At 41.4% G+C, this 25,325-nt stretch overlaps 1 protein-coding gene and 1 long non-coding RNA gene across 11 annotated transcripts in view; both read left to right on the top strand.

Moving 5' to 3' along the window:
• STARD13 (StAR related lipid transfer domain containing 13) overlaps positions 1-25,325 on the top strand; it is a 252,688-nt gene that overhangs the window by 187,219 nt on the left and 40,144 nt on the right. For 9 of the 10 annotated variants that reach the window (XM_032294846.1, XM_032294848.1, XM_032294844.1 and 6 more), the window contains one exon: positions 25,119-25,182. In XM_032294846.1, coding sequence (XP_032150737.1) covers positions 25,119-25,182 — 64 coding nt within the window. Of the gene's footprint in view, positions 1-19,715; positions 20,399-25,118; positions 25,183-25,325 lie in introns of those variants that run through there. The other variant, XM_032294850.1, reaches the window with a different exon arrangement.
• LOC116562536 lies at positions 3,042-5,883 on the top strand. The gene is made up of 2 exons (XR_004273998.1): positions 3,042-4,205; positions 4,494-5,883. It is a non-coding gene; the product is annotated as an uncharacterized LOC116562536 (long non-coding RNA).

Genomic DNA, 25,325 nt, shown 5'->3' with positions numbered 1-25,325 from the left:
TACATACATATATATGTGTATGTATACATATGTTTGTGTGTATATATGTGTGTGTGTGTATATATATACACACACACACATATGTATGTATATACACATGTATGTATATATGTGTGTGTATATATATATGTGTATATATATATATACACACACACACACACACATACACACATACATACATATATACACACACACATATATATTTGAAGCAGAGTCTGGCTTTGTCTCCCAGGCTGGAATGCAGTGGTGTGATCTCAGTTCACTAAAACCTTTGTCTTCTGGGTTCAAGTGATTCTCCTGCCTTAGTCTCTGGAGTAGCTGGGATTACAAGTTTGCACCACCACACCTGGCTAATTTTTGTATTTTTAGTAGAGACCAAGTTTCACCATGTTGGCCAGGCTGGTCCCAAACTCCTCTTGGCCCAAAGTGATCCGCTCACCTCAGCCTCCCAAAGTGCTGGAATTACAGGTGTGAGCCACCAAACCCAGCCAAGGTATAACATATCAATATGTTTGGCCCTGTGTTCCCACCCAAACCTCATCTTGAATTGTACTCCCATAATTCCACATGTTATGGGAAGGACCCAGTGGGAGATAATTTGAATCATGGGGGCAGTTTTCTTCATACTGTTCTCATGGTAATGAGTAAGTCTCACAAGATTTGATGGTTTTATCAGGGGATTCCGCTTTTGCATCTTCCTCATTCTCTCTTAATGCCACCATGTAAGAAGGGCCTTTTACCTCCTGCCATGATTCTGAGGCCTCCCCAGCCATGTGGAACTGTAAGTCTAATTACAGCTCTTACAACTGTAAGTCTGGGGTATGTCTTTATTAGCAGTATAAAAACAGACTAATACAGTAAATTGGTACCAGGAATGGGGTGTTACTGAAAAGATACTTGAAAATGTGGAAGCAACTTTGGAATATCAGGCAGAGGTTGGAACAGTTTGGCGAGCTCAGAAGAAGACAGGAAAACGTGGGAAAGTTTAGAACCTCCTGGAAATTTGTTGAATGGCTTTGACAAAAATGCTGATAGTGATATGAACACTAAGGTCTAGGCTGAGGTGGTCTCAGATGGAGATGAGGAACTTGTTGGGAACTGGAGCAAAGGTGACTCTTGTATATTTTAGCAAAGAGACTGGTGGCAATATGACCCTGCCCTAGAGATTTATGGAACTTTGAACTTGAGAGACATAATTTAGGGCAACTGACAGAAGAAATTTTTAAGCAGCAAACAAAGCATTCAAGAGGTGACTTGGATGCTATTAAAGGCACTCCATTTGAAAAGGGAAACATAATATTCCATGGTGTATATGTGCCACATTTTCCCTGTCCAGTCTATCATCGATGGGCATTTGGGTTGGTTCCAGGTCTTTGCTATTGTAAACAGTGCTGCAATGAACATTCGTGTGCACGTGTCCTTATAGTAGAAGGATTTATAATCCTTTGGCTATATACCCAGTAATGGGATTGCTGGGTCAAATGGAAGTTCTATTTCTAGGTCCTTGAGGAATCGCCACACTGTCTTCCACAATGGTTGAACTAATTTACACTCCCACCAACAGTGTAAAAGTGTTCCTATTTCTCCACATCCTCTCCAGCATCTGTTGTCTCCAGATTTTTTAATGATCACCATTCTAACTGGCATGAGATGGTATCTCAATGTAGTTTTGATTTGCATTTCTCTGATGACCAGTGATGATGAGCATTTTTTCATATGTTTGTTGGCCTCATGTATGCCTTCTTTTGTAAAGTATCTGTTCATATCCTTAGCCCACTTTTGAATGGGCTTGTTTGTTTTTTTCTTGTAAATCTGTTTTAGCTCTTTGTAGATTCTGGATATCAGCCCTTTGTCAGATGGGTAAACTGCAAAAATTTTTTCCCATTCTGTTGGTTGCCAATTCACTCTAATGACTGTTTCTTTCGACATGGATGAACCTGGAAACCGTCATTCTCAGCAAAGTAACACAAGAGCAGAAAATCAAACACCACATGTTCTCACTCATAGGCGGGTGTTGAACAATGAGAACACATGGACACAGGGAGGGGAGCACTACACACTGGGGTCTGTTGGGGGGAAATAGGGGAGGTACAGTGGGGGGTGGGGAGTTGGGGAGAGATAGCATGGGGAGAAATGCCAGATATAGGTGATGGGGAGGAAGGCAGCAAATCACACTGCCACGTATATACCTATGCAACAGTCTTTCATGTTCTTCACATGTACCCCAAAACCTTAAATGCAATAAAATAAATTTTAAAAAAAGAAAGAAAAGGGAAACAGAGCATAAAATTTCAGAAAATTTGCAGCCTGACAATTCAGTAGAAAAGAAAACCCCATTTTTTTAGGAGAAATTCAAGTTGGCTGAAGAAATTTGCATAAGTAACAAGGAGCCAAATGTTAATCCCCAAGACAATGGGGAAAATGTCTCCAGGGCATGTCATAGGTCTTCATGGCAGCCCCTCCCATCATAGACTCAGAAGCCTAGGAGGAAAAAATGGTTTTGTGGGCTGGGCCCAGAATCCTGATGCTGTGTGCAGCCTAGGAATTTAGTGCCCTGTGTCTTGGCTGTTCCAGCTGTTGCTAAAAGGAAGGGGCCAAGGTTCAGCTTGGCTTATGGTTTCAGAGGATGCAAACCCCAAACCTGGGCAGCTTCCACATGTTGTTGAGCCTGTGGGTGCACAGTAGTCAAGAATTGAGGTTTGGGAACCTCCACATAGATTTCAGAAGATGTATGGAAACACCTGGATGCCCAGGCAAAAGTCTGCTGCAGGGGTGGGGGCCTCCTGGAAAATCTCTGCTAGGGATGCAGAAGAGAAATGTGGAATTAGATCCCCCCCAGAGTCCTTACTAGGCATTGCCTAGTAGAGCTGTGAGAATCGGGCCACTGTCCTACAGATCCCAGAATGGTAGATCCACTGACAGCTTGCACTCTGCACCTGGAAAAGCCACAGACACTCAAGGCCAGCCCAAGAGGCAGATGTTGCAGTGAGCCTAGATTGTGCCACTGTACTCCAGCCTAGGTAATAGAGCAGGACTCTGTATCAAAAAACAACAATAAAAAAAAAAAAAAAAAAAAAAAAAACAGATTTAAAGCAGTTTCATCACTCCCAAAATTTCCCCATTCCTCGTCAACAACTTCTACCCCTACTCCCAAACCTTGGCAACCACTGATTTGTTTTTTGTACCTATAGTTTTGCCAGAATATCATACAAATGAAATCAAGCAGCATGTAGCCTTCTTAGTATGGTTTCTTTCACTTGTTGTAAAATAATAAAGAATTTATTTATGTTGTTATACATTTTAATAGTTCATTGCTTTCTCTTTCTAAATAGTCTTCTATTGAATGGATGTTCTATGTTTGTTTATCCATTTGGCAGTTGAAGAATATTTGTGTTGTTGCCAGTTTGGGTGGTTATAAACCCACTCTGAACATTCATATTCAAGTTTTTGTATGAGTATTTAAGTTTTCATTTCTTTTATGTAAAATCCTAGGAATGGGATCGTGGGGTCTACAAGATAAGTTTATTTTAACTTTACAATAAACCACCAAATTTTTCCAAAGTGAAATAGCATCTTGTACTCCCATTGACAATGTATGAGAGTCCTTACTGTTCCACATCTTCGTTAGTACTTAATATTGTCAGGTTTTGTTTTGCTTTTAGACATCTTAATAGATGTCTGGTATTAACTCATTTGTACTTTCTTAATGACTAATAATGTTGAACATATATTCATATGCTTATTTACCATCCATACGTCCTCTTTTATAAAATATCTATTCAACTCTTTTGATCATTTTCAATTGTATTTTTTTTAATTATTGAGTTTTGAGAGTTTTGATATGTCATAGATATGAGTCCTTTGTCAAAAATGTGTTTTGTAAATATTTTCTGCCAGGCTGTAGCTTGTATTTTCAATCTCTTAACAGTATCTTTCACAGAACAGAAGTTTTTAATTTTGCTGAAGTCCAACTTACTGATTTTTATTTATGCTTTTAATGTCATGTCTAAGAAATCTTTGCCTAATATAAGGTCACAACTATTTTACCCAGTGTTTTCTTGTGGAAATTTAATATGTTTGTGTTTTATATTTAGGTCGACGATCCATTTTTAGTTCTTTTTTTTAGGAAGTACATGGTATGAGTCAAAATTTACTTTGCATATCAATGTCCAATCGTTTTACATAGGTATTGAAAAGACGATACTGTCTTTTCAATACCTATGTAAAACGATTGAGACGGAGTTTCACTCATGTTACCCAGGCTGGAGTGCAATGGTGCCATCTCGGCTCACCGCAACCTCCGCCTCCTGGGTTCAGGCAATTCTCCTGCCTCAGCCTCCTGAGTAGCTGGGATTACAGGCACGCGCCACCATGTCCAGCTAATGTTTTGTATTTTTAGTAGAGACGAGGTTTCACCATGTTGACCAGGATGGTCTCGATCTCTTGACCTCGTGATCCACCCGCCTCGGCCTCCCAAAGTGCTGAGATTACAGATACTGTCTTTATTAAATTGCCTTTACCCATATATGTATAAGCCTATTTCTGGATTATCTGTTCTGCCCCATTTATCTAAATGTCTGTCCTTTCAGTAATGTGACACTGTCTTGATTACCTAGGTAAGTCTTAGAATGCAATAGTTTGAGTTCTTTAACGTTGCTCTTTGTCAGGATTGCTTTGGCTATTCTAGTGCCTCTGACTTTCCATAAAAATTTTACAGTTTATCGATATTTATTTTAAAAATCCTAAAGGGGTTTTAGTTTGGATTTGTGGAATCATCTGTGTCGGTTTGTGGACAATTGATGTCTCGACACTATTTAGTCTTTGTATTAATAAACACAGTATAAGTCTCTATTTAGGTCTCCTTTGGTTTTTTCAAGAGTGATTTGTAGTTTTCAGCATATGAGTGGTTCACCTTTATAATATCTAAGAATTTCATGTTTGTGGTGTTATTATAAATGATACAGTTTTTTATTTGTCTTCGGTTGCCCATTGCTAGTATATAATTTTTTGTATACTGTCTTTGTATCCTTCAGTCTTTCTAAAACTCACTCATGAGTTCTAGTAGCTTTGTAGTAGTTTCCTGGAGATTTTATGTCTAAAGTGTTAATGAAAGATTACATTTTAAACCAAGAATACAAATTCTATTACATATTTTAAAATCAGGCTTGCAAGGACCAAGATTGTGTCTCTGATTATGCAGTTGTATTTATAGGATGATATAGGTGGCTTAGTGGGCCAAGTTTTGAATCTCAAACATGTGGGTGGTGAATCCTTATCTACTTGCTGCTGCATATGATCTGAGATGCCTTGACTACGTTATGGGCTTTTCCATCCAAGTCTATGCTTTAACAACAGAAAAACTCTTTCAGATATATCATAGGGATGTGCCAGTACAATTAATGTGAAATCATTTAGAGATATAAAGTTCAGAATAATAATATTCGTGTCATCCAGAAAAACCAGGAAGTCTTCTCTTGTAGAGCACATGACCTGCTATGATATAGCCTGTAGTAGGATTCGTATATACATACCCCCAAAGGCATTACCATATCACTGTGGAATAGGGTTGCAATGCTAGATACCGCAGCACTCCTGATAAGGGCCTGGCTTGTGTAAAAATGGTTAGAGAGGCAGGAGGTTGTTATAACTGGAATAATTCTTACAGCAGCTATGTCTCCAAAAATATTATGAAGCAAGAAAAACATTTGGCTGGAGGTGTGCGAGCTGAGATTCTCAGGGCGTAGGAGCTGTGGGTGGAACAGAGGCCAAAGGAGTAGTCATACCCGGGGTGGTTCAAAGGAAGAAGCAGAGGAGGTAGACAGATGGAGGTGGCTTGGCTACAAAGAAGCGTGGAGTTTCTTTCCTTTCCTCTTGAGATCCACCAAGACACAGATTTGCCGCTTTGCAAATATAAGAAAGCAGGCAGAAGGAAGATCTCCAGTCCAAGGGGAATGACAGCGCTTTTAAAATTTGAGATTGATGAGTGGTTAAGTAGACACTCAGCCACTCACGTGGTAAGTCATGATGGATGCCAAGACAGCAGTAAGGGGTTTTGATTTTATTTGTTTTCTTCCTTGCGGACCAAAGACACAGAGATGGAGCCGGTCCCTGTTTTATTTTTAAAGCTTTGTGGGCTCCACATTTCACGTACATACTTGAAATGCTGAGTGAATGCAGATCTTAAAGTGAGTCACAGCCTGAGGGCAGGCAGCTTCTGCCAGGTAGACAAACCAGGACGGGAGAGTCAACAGCTCCCGCAAGTGTTAGCCACAGCAAGAATTTCACTCACCTTTGGTTTTCTGCAAGCATCTCTCCTGTGTAGTTAGACAGTGAATGCCCTAGGTCCCAATTCACTCTTGAAGAGTTGTTAAACAGTGTTGCCTTTCTTGATTGGTTTGAAAATATTTATTGTACTAAGGATGTGTCAGGTAGGGAGAACCAAGACCTGGTTCTAAGGTTCTGAATATGTAAATGTGTAGCTTTCTCTTGCTCTCTATCTTTCTGTCTCTCTAGCTCTCATTTTAGGCCCCAGAAACTAGACAGGTTTGCTGTCTTTGCAGAAGGTGTGACCTCCAGAATGACAACCATGTCCTTGCTTCAGCAAGGCTACATAGTCAGCGCTCCATAAATGTTTGTCCCTGCGAGTCAGGAAAGTGCACTTTTTATTATTGTAACAATCACAGTTGTAATGTATTCTGATGTTTTTGTTGAATTATTAATTGAAGAATATTTTCTCCTGTGAGTCATGAGAAGCTACTTGCAAATCTAAGTACCTAGGTGAGCTCATTGAAACTGTGACTTTATCAGAATATAGGGATAGCCAAGGTGTTAAAATATTTACAGAGTTTATAACCTTTAGACAAATTGCAGCAAACCACAGCTCCTGAGTGAACTATTTTAAAGGAGAAGAAATGTATTAAATTTGCATTTTCGTTTGCAGTATTTACTCAAGCTGCTGACATACAGCCTTGATGCTCAAGATGATCTCTGAATTTCTTCTAGTTTTTTTCAAGACAGTGTTTCGCTCTGTCACCCAGGCTAGAGGGCAGTGGTGCAATCTCAGCTCACTGCAACCTCTGCCTCCCAGGTTCAAGCAATTCCCCTGCCTCAGCCTCTCAAATAGCCGGGATTGCAGGCGCCCGCCACAACACCCAGCTAATTTTTTTGTGTATTTTTAATGGGGATGGGATTTTACCATGTTGGCCAGGCTGGTTTCGAATTCCTGACCTCAAGTGATCTCTGCGCCTTGGACTCAAAGTGCTAGGATTTACAGGCCCGATCCATTGTGCCTGGCCATCTCTGAATTTTTAATTTAATGTTAGGCCAGTAAGCCATCTGTATAATTCGTGTTTCTAATAAATACTATTCGTGTTTCTAATAATTATAGCATGTGCAAACCAAGGACATTCACCTTGTTCAGTAGTGTTTGATAGAGTTAAGGAATTGGTTAGGATTATACGGTATATCTATCACTGCCTTTAGTATTTAAAAGGCTAGTAAATAACAGTGATTTTCACATGGGGCTGGGGTAGGGGTTGGAAGGCAGTGTTGACAAAAATGGTATCTACATTTACGTATACACACAAAGGCCCATACTTGATTTGAGTATATTAAATAACGTTAATAATATTAAATAATTAAAGTCTTTATGAATACTGATAATATATTTTAAATACTTTTCCTTTGAGAATATTTATCACAGAAAATGTACAGCATTACATTTCATATTATTATGTCATAATAAATAATATGTGACGATTAACTGAGTCCTTGGGCAAGTCATTGGGGGAAGGAGACGGGGGTTACATGATCATCACAGTCACTTCCACCTTTAAAATCTTGAGTCTATAAATGAATACAGATCCCCATAAATCGTTCTTTTATTTCTTTAAAACACTTACAAAGTGCTTATTATGTACCAGGCACTGCATGTAAGCATGTTACAAATATTTACTCATTAAATTCCCATTGTAATGCTATAAGATAGGCTCCTTTTTATTTTAAGCTCTTCAGAGTTCTTGTCTATAAAGATAGGCTCTTAACATCATTTGCCCTTTACAGAGTAGGAAACTGAGAAACAGAGGGGTGAAATAATTTGCCCACTAACAGCTAATAAATGGTAGTAGGAATTACGCAGACAAGACCATATGACATTTGGATGGGCTCATTTGAACTTTTAGTTTAAAAAAAAAAAAATGTGTAGGAAAGGCATCTTCCCCCTTCCCCACCCCACACCATGAACCTGACTGCAATCCCAGTGTTGCCAGCGGAGCCATTTCATGTTCTTGTCTTTGCCACACAAAAGAATATGAAAGCAAGACAAAAGTGAAAGTGTAGCAGATTTATTGCAGAGCAAAAGCAAGAACACACTCGAGAGGAACGGGGACATGCTTAGAAGAAGGGGCCACGCTCAGCATGGCCAGGGCTCACGTACTAGATGGATAGGCATAATGAAGGCATGGAATATTCTATACTAAGGGAATGGGTTTTCCAAGAAATTGATGGGCAGTTCTCAGTATGGGGTGCCACCCTTCTATTGACTAAATATGGTTAACCCAGAAGTGTTAGGTGCATGGTAGGAATGAGAGGCTCTTTCTCATGGAAATTTTATGGTAATGAGGGTGTAATGTAGCCAAGGGTTGGCAGTCATTTATTTGCATCATTTGTGTTTTTAAACATATACTAATTAATTGTAGCATGTGTATCTTGGATTTGACTAGTTGTGGCCAGTTTCTTCTATGTTACATTCTCATCTGTGCCTAAAGCAGGATGGCTGCAGTCTGTTGTTATTGGTACAGCCTGTTGTAACCATTCCTTTTCACTAGGAAGCAGGTTCTTGTACCAACCTGTTTGGCCTAGCCTGTACTGCTTTTAACCTCCTGCAAGTAACCACGTCTTTTCTCTGGCTAGCTACCTGCCTCACTAGTCTATAGGGTTTAGGAACAGGCTTGAGGTACGGTCAGGAACAGACATAATAAGGTCAGAGATAGGGGATTTCTCTAGTATATATTATTTTGTATTAAAAAAAAGATTTGATATATATTTTAAATGCCCTCTTTTGTGACCTTTTTCAACCAGGTACTCAGGATAACTTTAATATGCCTAAGCTTTCAGAAAGAACGAGCAAGAAGCTACAAAATTAGGCAGGAGATTGCAAGGAAGAGAGAGACTTTATATTCTTGTTATTCACTTCTCTCTATATATTTTAGGTGTTTGTATTGCATTACTAAAAACAGTAGCAATGTTTTAAAAAATGCCTTGCCTTGCCAGATGCTAATAGTGAGTGTTCATTATGCATGAGGTTGTGTGCTAAGCTCTTTATGTTGATCTCGATTAATTTTCATAACAGCCTATGAATAACAAGTGTTTTGATGTTGTCATTGTTGTTGTTGTTCAGAATTGAGGGTAAGCAGGGTCCTCCTGGTTTGAGCAGCTGGGTGGTAGAAATGCCCTTCCCTGAGGTGGGGAACAACCGTGGAGGAGGGACAAGTCTGGAGGGAAGATGGGGTGGGCTGAGGTGTTGGGTGGGTGAGGCGCCAATGTCCAGTGTGCAGTAGGGTGCCTGCCTAGGGCACCATCATATGAGGAGGAAGGCCCTGAGAATGCATGAGGTCACTCAGGGACAGCTGGGACAGTGAAGAGAGGACCAAGAGTGGACACTGGGGAATCCTCTCTTCAGGCAGGTGGGGGAAGGGGAAGGAAAGAAGCCCCCTCAGTGTCAGCCAGGGGTGCGCTCCTGAGCATCCAGTTCCCGCCAGGCTGCTCCGCTCGGCCCTCAGTGCTTGACCCTCTCTCAGAAATCTCTAGTCATGACCCTCACTTGAACCTGGACCGGTTCTCACTAGAAAAATTAGCTGGATCTGATGCAATTGTTGTAAACAGTGATAGTAAAAAGCTAAGGACACCCCGCTGACTTTTCCAGTACAGGCACATATGAATATAAAATTGATCTGAAATTACACAAACTAAAGAATTCCAAGAAAACCTGGACTTTTTTTTATTTCTTAAGTTCTTTCCCCTGGGCCATTTTGGCCATCGTTCTTTATCGAATGGCCAAGAGAGCCTATGCTGTTCCTTGAAGTCCTGATGGTTAAAGCACATAGCTAATTTACATTTAATTCTTGTACAAGCTCAGTGAAATTCACACAGTTCCACATAGATTTCGTGTCCCTGGAAAACGTGCATATACTTAATTTTCTTTGTTTAGCTAGAACCCTCGACGTTTAACTTTTTTTCTCCTGCACCTCAACTCATGTCCAGGGGCAGCTGTTTTTGGGTTTATGGGCTGGAACAGAGGTCAGTATTCCCACTGCAGCCTGCCCACTCGACAGAACATCAGAGGGGAAAGCGGAGCAGAGGCGTGGCCTTCCTTGGCTGAGTCCTGCCACTGTGACACCACCTGCTGACTTCTGACTGTCCTCTTTCTTTTTGCTCCCCACCCCCATGTCGGATACCCTCCCGGTGGATGGCCTGTGATTGTTGAAAGGCCCCACCCTCACAGAATTACATACCAGAATTGTCTCTTTGGCATGGTGGCGTATCCACCTCTGCTCTCCAGAATCTGCCTTTTCCAAACATCTGCCGGCCTGGAGACCTTTCCCATGCCCTGCAGCTACAGCGCAAGGGGGAGGCGCTGCTCCCTGATTTGCCTTTGATCCCTGGGTTAGGAACACATCCGCAGTGACTTAGGTTCCTGAATATCTTGGAGGGCCCCACCCGGGACACTCCCCAGCAGGCCGGGCTAGGACACACATAGGAGCCTGGGTGAGAAGTTCAGGCTGCTAGGCCTTCATCGGAACTGTCTGTAAGAGATGAACTCATCATACCCCTGGTAGTTATTTCTCTCAAGCCTTTGGCAGGAATCTTAGAAGTATCACAGGAAGCTGGTCATTAAATCAGCATGAGAGACTTCCTGACCGACCGATCTAAAGTCTGGCAGTTTAGATGTCAAATAGGACTCTAAACTACAGGGAAGGAGAGAGCGCTATTGTTTTTCTATACATCAGTAGGCAGAGGGCCGCTGGGTGTCTCCCCAGGCTTCTGTTTCAGCGTGAGTCAAAGGCCCCTGCTGGTCTGGCCCGGGCACCTCCCAGCCACCCTGCAATGCTTAGGGCACACAGGCTGCTCAGCATCCCGCCCGGCGTGCAGCTGCCCGGCCTTTCTCTGGTCCCTCTGTCCTGCCCCTCCGTTCCCGCACCCCTGGCCATCCTCCCAGGCTCTGGGCATCCCTCTTTATCTCTTTCTGCTGTGTGCCCAGGCAGCCTGTGTACAGCCCGATTTTCTGCTGACCACCGCCTTACTTCCATTAAGGCCTGCTGAGCGTGCAGGGGACTTTCTACCAGTTTCCAAGTGCTCAGTAGTGGAGACTGCATCTTAGTCAGCAGTATATTGTGGGTGCTTGGTGTCACATGGGTCACATGGCCTTGGACTGAGCAGGAGGACTTCAATAAACATTTGTTGAATTGAACTGGAACCTGGAAGAAAGCAACCTGTCAGTTCTCAAATTACTTTATTGCATCTTCATGTTAGAGAAGACTATGTGGTGATAAATTCTTCCCTTTCTCGTCAAAATTACCTAAATCATTCTCCCTCTTAGCTAGAAATTTTAAAAGAATGTCCATGCCTTTCCTAATACTGCCCTCATGAACTGCTAAATCCAAAAAGTGTTTTTAGGCTTTATCACTTACTCTTACTCAGAGATTTAATACAGCTACCCAATTACTCCCTCCCTTTTTTTTTTTTGAGACAGGGTCTTGCTCTGTCACCCAGGCTGGAGTGCACCGGTGCGATCTCTGCCCACTACAACCTCTACCTTCCAGTTTGAGCAATTCTGCCTCAGCCTCCCAAGTAACTGGGACTACAGGCACCTGCCACCATGCCCAGCTAATTTTCTGTATTTTTAGTAGAGATGGGGTTTCACCGTGTTAGCCAGGATTGTCTTTATCTCCTGACCTCATGATCTGACCACCTTGGCCTCCCAAAGTGCTGGGATTACAGGCTTGAGCCACTGCACCCCGGGCCCGCCCACCTTTTTTTTAACGTTCATTCTGTTACCAGCCATAGGCTCTTCGGCTCCCCAGATAATATGGAAATTAACACAGGGCCAGGCAGACTTCCCGGACTAGGGCTTTATTTCAAGGCTTATACTTTAGCACAGGGAGACAGCAGAAGCCCAAAGATCCTCCAGCTAGTTCCCCAAAAAGAGCTGGGAGGTATTTTTTACTGGGCAGAGTGTGGGAATTGACATCGAAGGAGGTATGTGGGCTGGGCTGGGCAAAGCCCGTGGTGAGTGGGATGGAGGTCATGATGGGGATGGTGATCTTGAGTAACGGGCCAGCTGGGGGCCTGGCTGGAGGCATCAAGGCTGTACATCAGTTGTTCAGCATTCCTTTCTGAGGTGGGACACTGTAACCTTGGTTCAGCATTTGGATTCCTAAAACCAGTTCCTGGAATTCTTTAAGTAAAAGGCGTGGTAAAACTTTATAAGAGCACCGAAGAATGGCTATATTTTTGTATGACCAAAATCTCAGTGTTAGCAGGTATAGTGTCAGCAAGGTAGTGGCGTGGGTTTTAAGAAGAGAAGAAGAAAAAAAAGAAAAAAAAATGTGAAGAAATATGTGAACCATTCCCATTCTATCCCAATTCCAGGTTCCTAGGACACCATCCTCAGCTAGCTGTTGCTGACTCCTACATCTATCACTGCGCCTTCCCTGGGCCTGGCTCCCTTCCTTGGCCCATGTCTTAACCACTGGAGTTCTCCAGGGTTCTAAATTCCCCCTGGATGACTGGCTTTAGTTATTATGCATCTTCTGTGTATATCATCCATATGCGGACCCCTCCCCAGTGGGTCTGAATGTGACAGGGCGCCTAAAATTTAACGTATTCAAAGATGAGCTCACGATCTCCCCCATAGCCTAGCTCCCTGTGGACTTCCCTGTTTCCCTGTTTTCTGTGCTTGATGGCATGTACAGGAAAGCCTGAAATCTGGGAGTCATCTGTTTCTCCCTCTCTGCAGCTTCCACATCAACCACCGGCCAAGTCTCCGTCTTCACCCGGACATCCCACTCTCACTCCCTTTCTGCATCCCCCTGCCACCTCTCCCCTGGACTATTAGAACCATCTTCTAGTTGTTTCTCTTTAGTTTGTTCTCCTTCCTGCTGTCAGTTACATTTCTGATGTGCAAATCTATGTTACTCTCCTGTCTATATCCTTCAGTAGCTCCCCATTTCACCTGAATTGCTCCTAACATCTTCATTTGGATCCTGTAGCCCCTTCCTGCTTCTCTAGGCTTATCCCTCTATATGGCTTGAATGTCTTTTCCATCCAGATCTCCCACTGAAATACAATTCCCAGTGTTAGAGGTGGGGCCTAGTGGGAGGTGTTGGCTCATGGAGGCAGATCCCTCATGAAAGGTTTACTGTCATCGTCTGTGTTGAATTCTCCCCCAGTTAGTTCACGTGAGATCTGGTTGTTTAAAGACCCTGGAACCTTCTCCTTTTCTGTCTCTCCCTCCTGCTCTCACCATGTGGTAAGCCTGCTCCCTCTTTACTTCTGCTGTGATGGTAAGATTCCTGAGGCCTCACCAGAAGCAGAGGCCAACACCATGCTACTTGTACAGCCTGCAGGTCATGATGGAGATGGTTATCTTGAGTAATGGGCCAGCTGGGGGTCTGGCTGGAGGCATCAAGGCTGCACATCCGTTGTTCAGCACCTCCTTTCTGAGGTGGAACAGGCTGCAGAACCATGAGTCAAAGTAAACTTCTTTTCTTTATAAATTAACCTGGTCTCAGGTATTCGTTCATAGCTATGAAAACAGAATAACACCCCTTCTCATATATAATTCCTGGATTAGAACATGTTATTTTGTGCATATATATGTATATACTGCCTGTAATTCTCCTCACTTAGGCAGCAAATTTCTCTTACTTCATCATAGACATGCTCAAATATTCCCTCCTCTGTGAGGTGGTGCGCCATCCTCTCAGAAAGTGAGTAGCTTCTTCTCTTATTAATCATGTTTCTATCCCCCCTGGGACCATGAGATTCTCAAGGGCAGTGACCATACCTTTTTAAACGCTGTAATCCCAGCACCTGACCTGTTCCTGGTACATAGTGCACTGTCAGATGAACGAATCTTGGCTTCTTCTCTTTTTGTTGACCTTCCCATTAGAACCTCACGTTTCACTCTTAAAATGAGACTACTGACTGTTTCCCATTGACTAACATAGTCGCCCTTCTCAAGGATTCTGAAAACAACCGTAAAAATTAACAGGTTGTGGCAGCAGTGTTATTGTCTTCCAAAAGGATCGGATTGCTGTGTTTAGGTTGACACATGAATCCAGTTTGCTCAAAACATGAAGAGGACAGGCTTCGTCACGCACCATGGGCTTTCTCTTACGTTGGAAAAAGTAGAGAGGGGATGGAAACAACCATTTATTGAACAGCCTGTGCTAGGTGTGAGACATAAGCTCTCATTTCCTAGGCTCTCCTAAAATTTTTCTTGAGTAGACATGAGCAGATAATCACTGGACAGGAAGAAGTTCTAGCTTGGCTGCTCACTAATGTGTGGCTGCCTTGAGCAAATGGTCCCCTCAGAGGCTTTATCTCCTCATCTGAAAATAAAAGTGTCAGTCCAAATGGTCCCTAGCGTTGTCCAGGATCTAATGTTTCCTTAGCAAACATTTGCTGAATGGATTGGCTCTGCGCCAGGGCCTGTACTGGGCATTAGGAATGCAAATAAGATGCAACTCATAGCTTTCATACTCAGTGGTGGAGAATAATTCTATTCTGACTGTACAAGGTCAATTGTAACTACTTAAAGTCAATCACCAATTGGACCTGTATAAACAAAGCATGTTCAGTTAAAAAAGAAAAGCCTACAGAGCCTATCTTGTATAAAACTTCCTTCTAGGATTTATGGGGATTAGAATAAGAATAAATTATGGTCCCTGCCTCAGTCAAGGCTCTAATCCAATGGAGGACACACTATTCATGCTGCAAACACATTTTATAATTGCAATTTTCATCCATGCAGGAAGAGTTTTCCAAAAAACCAGTATTAGACCAACTCAGATTATCTGAAGGATTTTACATTACTTATGATTAAGTTGAAGGGAAGCAAATACCGGGTCTAAATATTTGTACTAAATGCAGATTGGCTTCCCTCACACGAGAATTTTGCAGTGGTTTTGATAAAGTTTGATGACTACTTCAGCTGTGACATATTCTTTTACTTGAGGCAGCCAGATCTTAAAGAGGCATTTACATCTGTCAGGGATATGTTTCATCCGATTTGTGTTCCCACAGAGTCTAGCCATTGTTTATTTTACCTTGTATACGCTAAATCACAGGGCCATGCTATACCATGCTGGGAATATGTACATAGCTTCAGGCAACCATAGACTATTTTCCCCTTTGGGTTATGGCAAGATTCAGAAGGAAGATTTGGATAGTTGTTTGAAATCTACCTATTATGTCTAAGATATCTTCGATGATGATGACTTTGTTAGTAGGATTGGCAACTAATGAGCTAAGTAGACGAAGAACAAAAGACATATGATAATACATCAGAAATTTCAAAGTCCAAGAAATGAAATTGTTTTAAATGCATTTTTTAAAAAGACTTCATTTTCTAAAATAGACTTTGTTTCCTCGATAAGTTTTAGGTTCACAACAAAACGGAACAAAAACTACAGAGAATTTTCATACATAGCCTGTTCCCACACAGGCACAGCCCCCCACCCACTCACTGTCAACATCCCCCACCAGACTGGTACATTCGTTAGAATCGATGAACCTGCATTGACACATCATTATCACCCAAATTCTCCATAGTGTACATTCAAGTTCACACTTGGTGTTAGATATTCTGTGGGTTTTGGCAAATGCATCCACCGTTATAGTATCATAGAGAGTAGCTGCAGCTGCATTGCCCTACAAAGCCTCTGTGTTCTACCTTTCCACTCTTCCTCTCCCCTTCCCCTGCCAACCACTGATCTTTTCACTATCTCCATAGTTTTGCTTCTTCTAGAATGCCATATAATTGGAATCAAAGAGTATATAGCCTTCTCATATTGGCTTCTTTCTCTTAGTAATATGCACTTAAGTTTCTTCCATGTCTTTTCATGGCTTCAGAGCTCACCTCTTTTTACTGATGAATAAGGTTTTATTGCCTACATAGACCACAGTTTATTTACCCATTCACCTGACATCTTGGTTGCTTTCAAGTTTTGAAAATTATGAATAGAGCTACTATACGCTCATGTGGCTGTAAGTTTTCCATTCATTTGAGTAAATGCCTAGAAGGGCAATTGCTCGAGTATATGATAAAAGTGTGTTTGGCAGTAGGATACTGCCCACTGTCTTCCAAAGTGGCCATACCATTTTTCATTCCCACCAGCAATGAATGAGAGTTTCTGTTGCTCCACATTCCCACCAGCATTTAGTGTTGTCATTGTTTTAGATTTTTACCATAGCTATGTGGTAGCATGTCATGGATGTTTTCATTTGCAATTCCCTAACGACATGTGATGTCGAGCACCTTTTTAAAGCCTTGTTTGCCATGTGTTCATCTCCTTTAGTAAGGTGTCTGTTCAGATCTTTTGCCCATTTTTTAATTGGGCTGTTTGTTTCCATATTGTTGAGTTTTAAGGGTTCTTTATATATTTTAGCTAACAATCCTTTATCAGATATATCTTTTGCAAATATGTTCTCTTTACGTATAGCTTGTCTTCTCATTCTCTTGAAAGGGTCTTTCTCTGATCAGAAGTTTTCAATTTTAATAAAGTCTGGTTTATCAATTATTTCTTTCATGGACCATGCCTGTGGTGTTGAATCTAAAAAATTATCACCTTATTCAAAGTCATCTAGATTTTTTCCTGTGTTGTCTTTTTGGAGTTGTATAATTTTGTGTTTACACTTCAGTCTGTGTCTAGGCTGATTTTTTTTTTTTTTTTGCATGTGACTGTCCACTTGTTGCAACATCATTTGTTGAAAGATTATCTTTTATCCATTGTATTGCCTTTGCTCCTTTATAAACGTAAGCTAACTCTGTGTGGGTCTGTTTTGGGATCCTCATTCTGTTCCATTTATCTCTTTGTCTGTTCTTTCACCAATACCACACTATCGTGATCTCTGTGGCTTCATAGTGAGTCTTGAATTTGGATAGTGTCAGTCCTCCAGTTTTGCTCCTTCATTATTGCGTTGGATATTATGTGTCTTTTGCTCCTTCATACAAACTTTAGAATCAATTTGCTGATATCCACTGTTTTGGTATTTTGTTTGTTTAAAACTGAACATTTTAAATATGGTAATATTTAAACTCTTGAAATCAGATCTTCTCTTCCGAGGGTTGTTATTGTTGCTATCTGTTTAATGAATATCCTGAACTAATTCTCTAAAATCTGTATCCCTTGTTGTATCCACTGAAGTATCTACTCAGTTAATTTAGTAATCAGCAAATGATTGGACAGAGGTTTTCTTAGATACCTTCAACCAGTCCATCTCCCAGCCTTTGCTGAGGGGCTCTTTGTGCATGTTACAGTATGACTTCAACGTTCCAGCAGGGAATTGATAACTCTGCTTTAGTCTTGATTTCCTGCTTGTGCAAATCATCGAGGTCAGCTAAAGGTAGATTAGGGCCAGCTCAGGTCTTTCCTGGGTGTACACACAGTTCTGCACATGTACTTGGCCTTCTAGATTCATAGGAATACATTGGACTCTTCCAAGTCCCCCCACCCCCCACAATGGACATCTCATTCCTCCAGCTATTCTTTTTAAGCTTTTTGGTTAGCATCTTGTTTGGCTCAACTGTTACTACCATTTCAGGCAACTGCCATGTTAGCTAATTATTACTGACTGTCTTTGACAGTGCCCTGGGTATAAGCTAGTTTCAGTGATGATTTGAGTCCAGTTAAATAAAGATAAGCCCTGTGAATGGGGGGTTTCAGGGAATTTCCAGACAGCTCAGATAATGACAATTCTTTGGCAGTGGAGTTTTGGGGAAGCGCAAACTCTTTCTCACCTACTTTGATTGTGATGCTGTTGATTTTCAAAGCTCCTGCAAAGCTGGGGAAAAGGGCGAGTTCGAATGTCACAAAGCTCATTGTCCTTGCATATGTTTTACTGTTTTTCTTAAATAGACACTTAGTGTTACTTAGTTTGTTGCAAGCCTATATCAATTTACCGCTTTCTTAAAAAGTTGATTTTGACAATAATTGCCAGTACTTTTGTTGATTTTATGAAGAGGTGGGGTTTTGGAGGTTTGTATTCTACCTTTTTCACTGATGTCACTCACTTGCATTATTTTTTTATTCAGCTTTATTTAAATATAATTTACATTCCAAAAAATCACGAAAGTATACAATTTGATGAATTTTGTCAAATGTATAGTTATGTAACTATCACCACAACCATGACATAAAATGTTTTTGGTTTTGTTTTTTGTTTTTTTCAGCTACAGGGTCCTACTGTGTCATCCAGGCTGGAGTGCAGTGGCACGGTCTCTGCTCACTGCAGTCTGGACCTCCCGGGCTCAATCCTCTCACCTCAAGCTCCCTTGTAGCTGGGACTACAGGCTTGCGCCACCACACCCAGCTAATTTTTATATTTTTTGTACAGACAGGGTCTCTCCATGTTGCCCAGGCTGGTCTCAAGGTTCCTAGGCTCAAGCAATCTGCCCACCTGAGCCTCCCAAAGTTCTGGGATTACAGGCATGAGCCACCATGCCCACCCATGACCCAGAACCTTTCTGTGACCTCAAAAAGTCCCCCAGTGCTGGCATTTGGCAATCACTCCTCTGTTTTCTGTCAGTACAGTTTTGTCATTCCTGAAATTTATTTTACAAGTGGAGTCCTGTAGTATATGCTCTTTGTATCTGGCTTCTTTTATTTAGCATAATAACTCTGAGATTCATGCATCGTATTGTATGTATCAGTTATTAGTACCTTGAATTGTTGAGTATTCCATTGTATGGATATACCACAATTTTTATATCCATTTACCAGCTGACAGGCATTTGGGCCATTTCTACTTTTTGGCTATCTTATGAATAAAGCGGCTATGAACATTCAAGTATAAACCCTTTTGTGGCCAAAAAAGATTTGTAAAAAGTACAAATCTTTTTATGGACACATGATTTCTTTTGTCTCATATAAGTTGCTGAGATTGGAATTGCTAGATAAAGTGCTAAAAATATACCTAATTTTATAAGCAACAACCAAACTGTTTTTCAAAGAGACTGTACCCCTTTGGAAGTTTCAGTAGTTCTGAATCCTTGCTAATACTTTTGTCAGCATTTTTAACTTAGGCATTCTGTTGTGTAGTGGCATCTCATTATGATTTTAATTTCCATTTCTTTCATGACTAATGATGTTGAACATCTTTTCATGTGCATATTTGTCACTTGTATATCTTCTCTTAAAAGTGTCTATTCGAATATTCTGCCCATTTGAAAAATCAGGTTGTGGCCAGGTGTGGTGGCTCATGCCTGTATTCCCAGCACTTTGGGAGGCCAAGACAGGTGGATCACCTGAGGTCTAGAGTTTGAGGCCAGCTGACCAACATGGTGAAACCCTATCTCTACTAAAAATACAAAAAATTAGCCAGGCGTGGTGGCGCATGCCTGTAATCCCAGCTACTTGGGAGGCAGAGGTAGGAGAATCACTTGAAACCAGGAGACAGAGGTAGCAGTGAGCTAAGATTGCACCATTGCACTCCAGCCTGGTCAAAAAGAGTAAAACTCCATCTCAAAACAAATAAAAAATTCAGGTTGTTTGACTTGTCACTGTGTTTAAGAGTTCTTTAGGTGTTCTGAATATGAATCCTTTATCAAATTCATGTTTTGCAACTACTTTCTATCAAGTAGAAAAGCAATTTGTAAGGTACAGGCAAACATCTGAGTTTAAGGGCAATAAAAGCACCCAAAGCTACAAAGTCAAATCTACTTAGAGTCTTCAGCTTTAGGAAATAGTAAATAAGCTTCCTGCGTGTGTCAGAAAGTATAAGGCACATTTGAGTCTGTGGTATATAGAAGATGATTCCTTTGATGTCTTTTGTGTATGTCATAGATCAAAACGTTTTCGCAGAAAAGCAGAACAGAGTGTTTTGTTTGTGCTTCCAAACCATAATGGAAGAACAATTTTGCTGGATAAGTTCATTTTATAAATAACAGGCAATCTTTCCCTAAACAACCCTGTTACAGAGCCGCCAGATGTGCAGTATCAACCTTTTTTTTTTTCACTTCACATACCACTCTTAGGTAGACATACTAACACACATGGAATTGACCAAAGAGACAGGCTGAGAACCTGCCAAAGATGGTCTCAGACGAGATGGTCGGCTCCTGACCCAGCATTGCCTGGTGTATCTGACACTAATGAATGTGTGGTCAGAAAGGTACGTTGGAGATGGTTGAAAATGAGGAGAGTCATGAAACGTATTTCAGTCAGTGAGTGACATGAGAAAAAGTTGAGAAATAGAACTGGTTTCACTGCAAAGCTCTAGAAGTGGTAGTGAAACCAATTAGGAGGCTGTTGTCTGAGTCCCGATAAACAACAACAAGAGACTGAATTAGGGCCAAAGGAGAGGCAAGCCTTCAAAGACATCATAGAGGTATAAGTGACAGGATTTGGCAATCAATGAATATAGATCGTGAAGGAGTAGAGCCTCAGGATGACATCATTTGGCCCGCTGGTGATGCTCTTAGTTAAGACAGTAAGTAGGGGAAATAAATTTTGAAGAGAATGCAAAATGTAACTCTGGGGCTCAGGTGAGATGCCTGGGCTGAAGACAGAGGACTGGGTATCATTCGAGTTTAATTTATGTTAAGATTCTTCACCAAAGCCATGGAGAATTTAAAAAAACATCGACGTCAGTCTGAATTCTAACAACAACAACAAAAATAGTTAAGAAGCAAGTACTGCTTGGTGGCAGGAAGGAGATAGTGTCCAGAGAGATGAGATAATTCATAATCTTGAATGTCAAGGATGAAAAGAATTTCAAAGAATGATGGGTACAAATTAGTGACTATTGCTATTAATAGGTCTTTGCTAAAAAGAAGCCATTGAATTTGATGGTTAGAAATTTGTTGGTCAAAACTGGAAACAACATAAATGTCCATCAGAAAGAGAATAGGTAACCCAATTGTGCATCTTCATACCATGGAGTACTACTCAGCAACTAAGCTGAATGACTCTTAGCATATTCAGCAACATGAGTCAATCTCACAAACATTGTGTTGAATGAAAAAACAATCATTCAAAAAATATATACTATTTAATTCTACTTACACAATGACCAAGAAGAAGCAAAACTAATCTATGGATGACAGAAGTCAGAAAGAGGGGCTGGGTGTGGTGGCTCATGCCTGTAAGCCCAAGTGCTTTGTGAGACTGAGGCAGGAGGATCACTTGAGGCCAGGAGTTTGAGACCAGCCTGGGCAACATAGCAAGATCCTGTCTCTACGAAAAAAATACAAAAAGTAGGAGGGCATGGTAGAAGGCACTCGTAGTCCTAGCTACTTCAGAAGCTGAGGCAGGAGTTTCCCTTGAGCTCAGGAGTTCAAGGCTGCAATGAGCTGTGATCATGCCACTGCACTCCAACCTGGGCAACAGAGTGAAACCCTCCTCTAAAAAAGAAAGTGAGAGAGAAAATGAGAGAAAGATAGAGAGGAAGGAAAGAGGGAAGGAAGAATGAGAGGGAAGGAGGGAGGGATAGAGGGAGGAAGGAAGAGAGAGAGAAAGAGAAAGAAAGAAAGAGAGAGAGAAAAGAAAGAAAGAAGGAAGAAAGAAGAGAGAGAGAAAGAAAGAAAGAAAAGGAAGAAAGAAAGAAAAGAAAGAAAGAAAAAAAGAGAAAGAAAGAAAAAAGAAAGAAAGAAAAAAAAGGAAAAGGAGGAAGGAAGGAGAGTGAGGGAGGGAGAGAGGGAAGGGGGAAGGGGGAAGGGAGGAAGGGAGGGAGAGAAGGAAGGCAGGGAGGCAGGGAGGCAGGGAGGAAGGGAGGGAGAAAGGAAGCCCCTGTACCCCTGTGAGTGGTAGGAGGGAATGTGATCGTGGAAAGAAGTGATATTTAAGGAGCACAGAAAACTTGTTGGTGTGAAGAAGTGGGTTTTTTTGTTGTTGTTACTGTTTTGGTCAGGGGTCAAAGATGAGACATTGAGCACCTGAATTTGCTTGCTTCTAAATTCTCAGTAATTTTCAAAGAGACATTTCTTTACAAAAGCCAAAGTCTATCCAGGGAGAGAGATCACAACCGTAACCTTTTCCAGGCAGAGAAATGGAAACATGTAGTAGAGGACTTGATGAGCACACACACACACACACACATACACACACACACACACACACACACACACACACACACAGAATCTAAGTGGTAACTGGTTGAAGTCATAAAATAACTCACTTTTCACTCTAGAAATTCTAAAATGCTCAAAAATTGGAGGTGAGGGTGAAAGAGGGCTAAAAATTGAGAGTCATTTAAAATTCTATTCTGAAGTAGGTTGAGCCCTGGCTGTACCACCGCAGTCGTATCTCAGCGAACTTCTCTCCCCTGTTATCATCAGTAGACAAGAAGTGGATTTCCTGGAGAAGCAAAAACAGACACACCCTAGACTGGGAGGCATCTGGCATAGTTGAAAATGGGGTGCTGTATTGAAAATGGGGGCCTCTGTGATAGTCTACCCACTTTCTAAGTGGTGACATTCCCAGGCTTCTTCTGCTCCTGAGCTCCAGAACTCTAGAAGTCATTCTCAAAAATCCGAGATTTGAGAACTGTGATTATCACATGATAAAAAAGCAAAACACGGGCAGCACATCCCAACTAGAACAGTTCAGATGACTCTAAGAGGCATGTATCCAGGGAAATTACAACGATAGACTCTGATATGATAGGAAGCACTTCGAGTCAGGGAAGCAGTTGGGTTTGAATTGAGAGATGAGCACATAGAAAACTAAGGAAACAAATAAGATGCTTGTTTACTCCAGGAATAACAAAACACTGAGAATGAAAGGAAAGATAATCAGAGTATTACATATTCTAAATAGCATTCCATGGTCATAATTAACACTATTAATTTATCCAAAAAAACATGAAATTATGACATAACTACATTTGAAAGAGACAAAGAGTGAGTGTATGTGTGTGTGTGAATGTGTGGTGTGGGGTCTGTGTCAGGGGGTGTGAGGGGTGGGAATAAGTAGTAAAAGAAAATAAACTCTCATCTCTCATAGAACAGCCGATTGATAATAATTTGACCGGAAAGATCAATAAGTGACAGCACAAACATGTTATTAAAAGTAAACACCACAATGGCCAGACTCGGTGGCTCACATCTGTAATCATAGCACTTTCGGAGGCTGAAGTGGGAGGATCACCTGAGGTCAAGAGTTTGAGACGAGCCTGTCCAACATGGTGAAACTCCGTCTCTACTAAAAATACAAAAATTAGTCCAGCGTGGTGGTGGGTGCCTGTAATCCCAGCTACTCGGGAGGCTGAGGCATGAGAATCACTGGAACCCAGGAAACGGAGGCTGCAATGAGCCAAGATTGTGCCACTGCACTCCAGCCTGGGAGATAGACAGAGACTCATTCTCAACAACATCAACAAAAAGAATTAAACGCCAAAAGAAACAGAATTATCTCCACAGGCATTCATGATTGTGATTTTTAAAAGCAATCAAGTAAAGCAAAATAATGAGTATTTGCAAAGAGAATTTCATGAATATTAGAGTGCAGAAGGTTACAGAGTGAATGAAAACTGAGCATGTAATCAACAAATTGAGATGTGAAAGACAGGGGAATATTAGGGTAGTTGGTCTAGTTACTTGGTGAAAAGACAGAAGTGAAGGAGAATTGATAGGTTGCTTGATTATGGTTCTTTGGGTAGCTAACTAATTGGTTAGTCAGCTTGTTTAAGACAGGAGTGGGCTCAAAGAAAAGCAGGCAGTTGAGAGAGATTGCAGATGTCAGAGGGAATAAACGAGGTGACAACGTCCCAGATGAAGTGGTGGATGTGAAATGAAAACAAGGTTGAGGCGCTGGCTTTGATAAAGAATAGGACTATCTTTTCCTGTGAACCAGAAGACTAGTGGGATGAATAAGCTCATAGATACAATTTAGGGTGAAAAAGATTATTAAAAGAATTCTTATCTAATAGCTTATATTTTCTCACTGGCAATGGTGGCTATGTCATGTGTTGAGAGAATGAATCTTTTTGGTGGTCTGAGATTGGGAGCCAACCAGAGGAGAAATAAAATGAAAGAAATGCAGAGTAACATCTTGGAGAGTCTAGCTGAGGGTGAAAATCAAAATGTATTTATTAGCACAGGCTGCCATGAGGAAACACCACGACTGAGTGCCTTAAACAACAAATTCATTTTCTCACGGTTCTGGAGGCTGGAAAGTTCAAGATCAAGGTGCTGGCAGGGTTTGGCTCCTGGTAAGGGTCCTGTGACCTGTAGATGTCTGCCTTCTCACTGTGTCCTCACATGCAGAGAGAGAGAGGGAGCTGTCTGGTATCTCTTCTTACAAGGACATGAGTCTTCTGGGATCAAAGCTCCTCCCTGGTGACCTCATTAACCGTTAATCATGTCTTTACTCTAAATCAATCATGTTGGGCATTAGGGCTTCAACATCTGTATTTTGGAGCAACATAGTCAGATTATAGCATGTATAATTAAGCACTGTAATGTGAGTTATTTTCCACCTATACCCAACTGCCTGATGTCAGGAGAAAAGACACGTGGTGTGTTGATCCATGTTTAGAGAGTAACAGGATAGACGATGCAAGGTCAAGGTGGCCAACAATTTGAGGGGCTGGTGAAAGTGTGGCTAAAATGATTGGCCATGGATTCCAAGAACAGTGGAAAGAGAAGGCAGAAAAGGGCTGGCTTTAGATTAGGGAAGAGGCAGGGATTGGTGGGCTTGGCGGTAGAGTCCTTACAGTCAGGAGGCTGGAGAACAAATGGGAACGATTTTAAAGCATACCTTCTGTGGGTGCAGTGCTGTCTGGAGATATAATTGGTTGTTCCTGCAGCTTCATCTTTACTGGAAACAAAGGAGGATTAACTGGAGACATTTAAATTCATTAATGAAAGTAATCATCACATTTTTCTTTCATTTTAGACGACTAAATACGTTGAACAAGTGTGCCTCAATGAAACTTGATGTGAACTTCCAAAGGAAAAAGGTAGGTGCCCACACCTTAATAAGAATGTGGCTATGCCAATGGATGCACCCTGCATTCATAGATTAGAAACAACATGAAGTCTGGACGCAGTGGTTCGCGCCTATAAACCCAGCACTTTGAGAGGCCAAGGCAGGAGAATCACT

This window comes from Sapajus apella, unplaced genomic scaffold (assembly GCF_009761245.1).
Source record: "Sapajus apella isolate SASKATOON/1434 unplaced genomic scaffold, GSC_monkey_1.0 scaffold32, whole genome shotgun sequence".
In the NCBI taxonomy this organism is placed as follows: Eukaryota; Metazoa; Chordata; class Mammalia; order Primates; family Cebidae; genus Sapajus; species Sapajus apella.
Note: the sequence above shows the minus strand (reverse complement) of the source record. Positions and strands in the feature narration are given on the sequence as shown.